A 7,507-nucleotide genomic window follows, 5' to 3' on the forward strand; every position below is an offset into this window, starting at 1 on the left:
CTTCATTGGCAAGCAGATGTGTTTTATTTTATATGATGGCGAGATGTCTGCAAAGGTGAAGGGGGTATGAAAGGGATGCATTAATCAGAGAACAGCTGCATGCAAAGGCAATCTTAGAATGCTATATTTGTGAAAGGAATACAGCCTAGGGTGATGGGAAAGTAACACCCTCGGTTTGTTAGAAAGCCTTTTATATTTCATAAATTAACTGTCTTCAGACTAATCATTTAATTTACATATCAATCAGGTTGAAAACTATGCAAAGGTTAGGGAGTTGTCAAAGTTATTGATAAGGGATATGAAAGGGAGATTAAATAATGTTGAAACAACAGGATTTAAAAAATGGTATAAAAGAATGGGTGTTCATGGAGATACCTCAATCTGTTTATGGTCTGACCAACCTACTACTTTGAGCTCAAAACGAACGTACTTTGTGGACTCTCCGGCAAACTCACAAGGTTGCTGCAAGAGCTGCTGTTAAGTGTATGTTTAATTAGTCAATAATGGTTATTATCTGCTTAATAAATCTGTGACTGTCTACCTATAATGCTGTGAGCCCCATTATTTTGAGTAATCTATAAACAAGAACACAGATCGTCTAACAATCTCATCCGAAAGTCAACATTTCCAACAATGCAGCACTCCCTCAGGGTTGCACTGAAGTGTCAGCATAGATTAAATGCTCTGGTATTTGGAGCGGGGCTTGAACCCACAACCTTCTGATTCAAGAGGCAAGAGTGCTACTACCATTGAACCAAAGTTAACACCTTGATGTCTAAAATACCACTGCTTAAATTATGAAATGAGAAAAATACAGATTTAGAAAACCAGAATACAATTTAATTTCTTGAAGTCTTCGAAGACTTAAAAAAAAAATGATTTGTTCAAAGTGTGTACATATCTTACAGTGCAGGTATGTATGGGGGAAGTGGGAAACACAAGCATATATAAACACAATAAACACAAGATGAGAGAGAATTTCTGAAACATGTGGGAGTCTATTCCCTCCCCGTAAGGGACTTGCTACGTGTCAAGAAAAACAACAAAAATGTTTCTCTCCTGGTTAGTATGGTAACATTACACCCCACAAACATCATGAGGTGGGGAGAAATGGCACCATACTAACCAGCAGAGAGTTTCTTAAATGAAGATCAATAAATATGTAACATATGTGAACCACACACCCAAAAAAGATTGTAATTCATGCAGCTCAAAATCATGAGTAGGGCTGAAAGAAGGTTTTTATGAAGTATTCAAGGCATTATCCCTTCACTTTATTAGTTTTTACTGAATGTGAAATAGTACTTTGCTCCACCGCCACCAAACCACATCAGTGCTGCTAATGACCATCAGTGCTATTTTTTGTTAGACAAATCAGATGACAAGGTTTTATTAAATGGACAATAATACAGATCATTCAGCGTAAGCTCAGTGAATACATAGCCAGGTTCAAACTTCAATATCCATTACTTGGTCTTAAACTAAGGATCTGTATCAATTGTGAACGCCAAACCACCTTCAGAACATCCAGCTAACCCGTTGCTGGAAGCTTAAAAGCTTAATGGGTTTTTTGTGCTGTTTCCAAATGCAAAAGCACACACAAATTCAACTGTAAGTCACAGATCTACTGTTAAAGACAATATGGAACTGGAGAAGGAGCCATGATCCTAGACCAATGGCCTTCTGCATTCCATGTTTTGATAAACCTGAATTCATGCACCAGCTGACCAAATCCACATCAGTTCACTGCTATTGCCTTCATGTGCAAATAAATCAAAGAGCCAGAAACATTTCACTTCCTCATACATACACTTATCAGTCTTACCAGTAACACAAGTATGATTCAGTCAATACAGTTGTGTACATTGGATGTACTAATTACAAAGAAAACAATGGACATATATTCTCAAAGATAACTCTAAAGATAGAGATCTAGACAGCACGCGAGCTAGACAGCAATACACTGTGCATACACCATGTACTAAATTCAACATTAAATTTATAACTCAAAGTACACTCAATAAACCATTATTAAGCTACAATCTTGCCCGTTATAAACTCCGTAGTAAAAAGATACATCCAGAATGGAAACGTTCCCTTATGTTGCGACGTAGCCACTTCCTATGTTTTAGGGATGTCAAACATGCAAAGGCTCTTGTACTTCTGTAGAAGTTCATTCTTGGTGTGAACCTGATCTCGCAAATTTTGAAGCTGCAGTTGCTGTTGTTCAGGACTAACATCAATCCCAGGCATCAATGAAATCATCTCTCGGGTGTCCTGCAGCTTGGTCTTCAGTTTATTGAGCTCTTGGTGCACATCTTGGCTGTCTTTGTCCATGCTGCACTCCAACAATAAAACCAGTAGAGAAACCATTACATACAGTACCAAGTTTTTACAAAATGTTTAAAACAGCAACATTACTGTGACTAAAGCATAACCATGTTGATAAATTAACACAATGGACCGAATTGTTATACTAATTCAGCAAATATCATAGCATTGTTTCAAAATAATTTTTTAGGCTTTACTGTAGGAATAAAATACTGCAATCGTCCAGCAATGTCTAAAATATAGCAAGGTTTGCTAATAATTCCTATCCATATCTTCATACACCATAACAAGTAACAAAGAGCAGAGATATCAAAAAACAATGCAGCATGATGGCTCAGTAAGCAGACCAATCACATACTGTGGTACTAACCTGAAGACCAGGAACGTCGGAGGCTCATTTCCCAAAAGGCCCGATCTCAGCATGGTGGGCATTGCTGAAGCTGGTTAGCTTTGGTATCCCCGGGTTAGGAAAGGGAAAGACCGGCAGGGTTTCATTCCTGATCATTATCTACTAGCCACAGCTGAAAAGTGCATGTCTGTAGACATCAGGTGAGAACAGGTCAGACTTGGCTGTGGTGAATCCCCTATAGTTGAAAAGCTGGTCCACACTAGCTGGCCACTTGTCCATGGTACTGTAATAACTGCCAGCACCCACTGAAGCAGACCTCATCAGGAGTTATCTTCAATAGAGGCTGTAAAAATGGATTTGTTTTAAAAACACAGGAGAGTAACAGTCCATAGGGCTGATTTGGGGAAATATTACTTGAACTAACTTATCCCCTTTTGTTTTGGACACAGGGAAATAGGAACACAAGAGCAGGAGTAGAACATTCAGTCCCTCAAGCCTGCACCGCCGTTCAGGTAGATCATGGCCAATCTGTATCTGTATGTCACTGTTTCCCACATTACAATAGTGACTACACTCCGAAAGTGCTTCAATGGCTGGGACTTGAGCACATAAATCTAGGCTGACACTCCAGTGCAGTGCTGAGGGAGCGTTGCACTGTCAGAGGTGCCATCTTTCGGATGAGACATTAAACCAAGGCCCGGACTGCTCTCTCAGGTGGACGTAAAAGATCCCATGGCACTATTTCAAAGAAGAGCAGGGAAGTTATCCCCGGTTTCCTGGCCAATATTTATCCCTTAATCAACATAACAAAAACAGATTATCTGGTATCTTCAGTAGAGGATGTAAAAATGGATTTTAAATAAAAACACAGGACAATAACAATCCATTTCTGTTTGTGGAAGTTTGCTGTGCGCAATTTGGCTGCCGCGTTTCCCACATTACAACAGTGACTACATTCCAAAAGTACTAAATTGACTGTAAAGCGCTTTGAGACGTCCAGTGGTCATGAAAGGCACTATAGAAATGCCAGTCTTTTTTTCTTTCTTTTAAAGTGCTTTGAGACGTTCGGTGGTCGTGAAAGGAGCTATACTTTCTTTCAACTCCATCTACCCTCCTTAGCTCCATAACCCATACCTAACAAAAACCTATCAATCTCAGTTTGGAAATTTTCAATTGACTCCTCGCCTCAACAGCTTTTTGGGGCAGAGTGTTCCAAATCTCCACTATTCTTTGTTTGAAGAAGTGCTTCCTGGCATCACCCATGAACAGCCTAGCTCTAATTTTAAAGTTATGTCCTCTGGTTCTGAACTCCTCCACCAGAGGAAATAAGTTTCTCTCTTTTCTTGCCTATTAATCCCTTTAATAATAATTTTTAAATGTAAAAATAGCATGTTTTGAAGCCATTTTATAACACTATCGCACGCTTACTTTGGAATAAAGTTGGTCATGCCCCAACAACTCTTACATAAAACACATCTTTAGGCTTCATTATGTGTCATCCAGTGTCTCAGTAGGTAGAACCCTCCCCTAGTCAGAAGGTTGTGGGTTCAAGTCCCACCCCAGATACTGGAGCACTAACATCCAGGCGGACACGCCAGTGCAGTACTTAGGGAGGGCTGCACTTTCAGCAGTGCCTTCTTTTGGATGAGACAACAACTTATATTTATATAGCGCCTTTAATGTAGTAAAACATCCCACAGGAGTGTTTTAAGACAAAACAAATACATTTGATACCGAGCCACATAAAAAATTATGGCAGATGACCAAAATCTTGGTCAAAGATGTAGATTTTAAGGAGTAAAGAGGGGTAGAGAGGTTTAGTGAGGGAGTTCCAGAGCTTGGGGCCTAGGCAACTGAAGGCACAGCCACCAATGGTGGAGCAGTTATAATCAGGGATGCTCAAGAGGGCAGGATTTGAGGAGCACAGACTGAAGTAAATTACAGAGATAGGAGGGGTGAGGAGGGATTTGTGAACAAGGATGAGAATTTTGAAATCGAGGAGTTGCTTAATGTAGGTTGCTTAATGTTGACAATGTAGGTCAGCAAGCACAGGGGTGATGGGTAAGCAGGACTTGGTGCGAGTTAGGACATGGGCTGTCGAGTTTGGTATGACCTCAAGTTTACTTAGGGTAGAATGTGGGAGGCCAGCCAGGAGTGTGTTGGAGCAGTCGAGTCTATTGGTAACAAGGGCACGGATGAGGGTTTCAGCAGCAGATGAACTGAGGCAGGGACGGAGGTGGCAATGGGCAGCTTTAGTTATGCCGCGGATATGTGGCCGGAAGCTCATTGCAGGGTCAAATAGGGCACCTAGGTTGCAAACAGTCTGGTTTCAGCCTCAGACAGATGCTAGGGAGAGGGATGGAGTCGGTGGCTAGGGAATGCAGTTTGTGGTGCGGTGGGAGCTTCCTGTGCACAAATTGGCTGCCGCGTTTCCTACATTAACCAAGAGTGACTACACTGCAAAAAGTACTTCAATGGCTGTAAAGCACTTTGGGGCGTCCGGTGGACGTGAAAGGCGCTATATAAATGCAAGTCTTTATTTCCACTCACTGCCTCGACCTTTCAGGACTGCGGAAATCAATTCTTTTAAAAAGCATTGAAGACCTAAAATGCTGCCGCAGTAATTATAGAATACAGATCTCACAGCACGCCTGCCTCTAGCCAGCCGCCCTTCCCCTCCCCGGCCTGCTCCCAGACCCAGTCCGGCGCCTCCCGCTGAAGGCCTGGCACCTTCAGTTTAGTAACCGGGCTCCCGGCAACAACAAACGCAGCCCGTGCCTGCAGCTTTACCATTTAATGATGTCGTGGACAATGGGCAGGAAGGAGCAGTCCTCCAGTCTGATCGGCCCCTTGGGTTCGGCCGGGGCCGTTGCAGCTGCAACCGCAGCCCCCGCCGCCGCCATGACACCAGCACCAGCCGCCATACCGCCGAGCGAATAGGCCGTATTCACGATGGCGTCACTTCCGGCGCTGTGCCCCCCCTCCATTCATCCTCCTGCCTGCCAGGGCTCGACTGTGTTTCATTGTCCCAGGGCTGCAGTCGGCCAGATTATTCCCAATTATTTGTTTTTAGGGTTTTTTTTAAAGTACACTGGCAATTTGCAGTGAGATTCGGCCCTGAGCCAGAGGAAAATCAAACATTTCTGACAGGCTATCAATATAACATAGTTACCAAGAAATCAAATAGGGAAATTACTCAGAGTGTTAAGAATATGGAGCTGGCTACCACAGGGAAGCGAATAGTATGAATGCATTTAAGGGGTGGTTAGATAAGCATATGAGGGAATAGAGGGTTATGCTGATAGGGTTAGCTGAGGAAAGAGGGGAGGAGGCTCAAATGGAGCATAAACACCGGCATAGATTTGGCCGAATGACCTGTTTCTGTGCTGTATATTCTATGTAATCCTATATAATTAATCTCTTCTCCCTTCCATCCGATCATAGATCTTCCCTTTTGTTCTTCCCTCCCCTCTCCCCTTTCCCTGCCTCTGTACCTGCTTTTTCCTATTACATCTCCAACTTTTTCCAGTTCTGACAAAGGTCATCGACCTAAAATGTTATTTCTGTTTCTCTCTCCACAGATGCTGCCTGACCTGCTGAGTAGTTCCAGCATTTTCTGTTTTTACTTTCAGATTTCCAACATCTGCAGTATTTTTCTTTTGTATTTGTTATTTTTTTAATTCAGTCATGGAATGTGGGTGTCACTGGCAAGGCATTTGCATCACACAAATGCCAGGCAATGACCATCTCCAACAAGAGAGAGTCTAACCACCTCCCCTTGACATTCAATGGCATTATCATTGTTAAATCTTCCATCATCAATGTCCTGGTTTATTGCCCATCCCTAATATGCCTTCTTGAACCAATGCAGTCCTTGTTAGGAAGGGAGTTCCAGGATTTTGACCCAGCGACGATGAAGGAATGGCGATGTATTTCCAAGTCAGGATGGTGTGTGATGTGGAGAGGAACTTAGAGGTGATGGTGTTCCCATACACCTGCTGCAGTTGTTGTTCTAGGTGGTAGAGATTGTGGGTTTTGGAGGTGCTGTCAAAGAAGCATTGGCAGGTTGCTGCAGCCATATTGCAGGACTTTTTAATGCCGTACAAGTTCTGCCTCCTTCTCACAGCCCCAGTAATCAATATGTTTCCAACCTCACACTAATACTCGTTAAACAGTCTACATTTGAAATGGCTTCTGCATACAGGAGAGATAATGTGCCTTGCTCTTTCAAATACTGGCAATTTGCCAATTATTTCAACCAATAAACCTGCAGATTAACAAAAACATTCAAAGGAACTTAATAAATCAAATTAAAATTTAGATCCTGATTGTGATGATGCACTCCAGTCCTCGAGCATACCAGTGGACACCATGTGCTCCATCTCCAGGGACACCCTGGGGCAAACATAGCCGCGGAAGAGAGGCAGGCAGTCAGGCTGAATGATCCCTCGACCTCCTGCTGCTGTTAATGGCCACCTTGGCCAGGAATAATGTGCGTTTGAGGTATGTCTGCTTCCAGCAAGCAGTAATCAGTTTAAAGCATTCACCAACTGGTCAGCTGCCAAAATGCCATTGAGGAACATTTTTTTTAAAAAGGAGTCTTTTACGATATGAAACAGGCCAGATCTTTGATCCATCTTTTATATTTTTTAAATATCAATTCAGTATGGAATAATGCACAAAGAATATTTTTAAATTACAGCCATAATAGAATTACAGTACGAAATGCACACCCCAAGACTGACTTACACCTGATAATTCCTGGTACTCAGGCAATATTTGTGTAATGTGGACACTTGTGGTGAAGGGTCATTGCCAAATGTTAAC

The 7,507-nt window shown here is 42.3% G+C and overlaps 1 protein-coding gene across 2 annotated transcripts; it reads right to left on the reverse strand.

The window, feature by feature from the left end:
* Positions 1–818: 818 nt before the first annotated feature.
* med9 (mediator complex subunit 9) lies at positions 819–5,617 on the reverse strand. Of its 2 annotated transcripts, XM_070856789.1 has the most exons (3): positions 5,471–5,558; positions 2,702–3,023; positions 819–2,338 (listed from the first exon to the last, which is right to left on the reverse strand). In XM_070856789.1, the coding sequence occupies exons 2-3, from the start codon at positions 2,761–2,763 to the stop codon at positions 2,122–2,124; spliced, it is 279 nt and encodes a 92-aa protein (XP_070712890.1). In that variant the 5' UTR covers positions 2,764–3,023; positions 5,471–5,558; the 3' UTR covers positions 819–2,121. The 2 variants fall into 2 exon arrangements, with proteins under 2 accessions (XP_070712890.1, XP_070712889.1); XM_070856788.1 differs by lacking the exon at positions 2,702–3,023 and having other exon boundaries at positions 5,471–5,617.
* Positions 5,618–7,507: the final 1,890 nt, after the last annotated feature.

The sequence above is a fragment of the Pristiophorus japonicus genome, chromosome 15 (assembly GCF_044704955.1).
Source record: "Pristiophorus japonicus isolate sPriJap1 chromosome 15, sPriJap1.hap1, whole genome shotgun sequence".
Classification (NCBI taxonomy): domain Eukaryota; kingdom Metazoa; phylum Chordata; class Chondrichthyes; family Pristiophoridae; genus Pristiophorus; species Pristiophorus japonicus.

Excerpts from the sequence above, each read along its gene's own strand:
- med9 (XM_070856788.1), bottom strand. The coding sequence starts at position 5,604 with ATGGCGGCTGGTGCTGGTGTCATGGCGGCGGCGGGGGCTGCGGTTGCA. Across the intron at positions 2,339-5,470 it reads GTCCACGACATCATTAAATG|CATGGACAAAGACAGCCAAG; the intron begins GTAAAGCTGCAG and ends GTTGGAGTGCAG.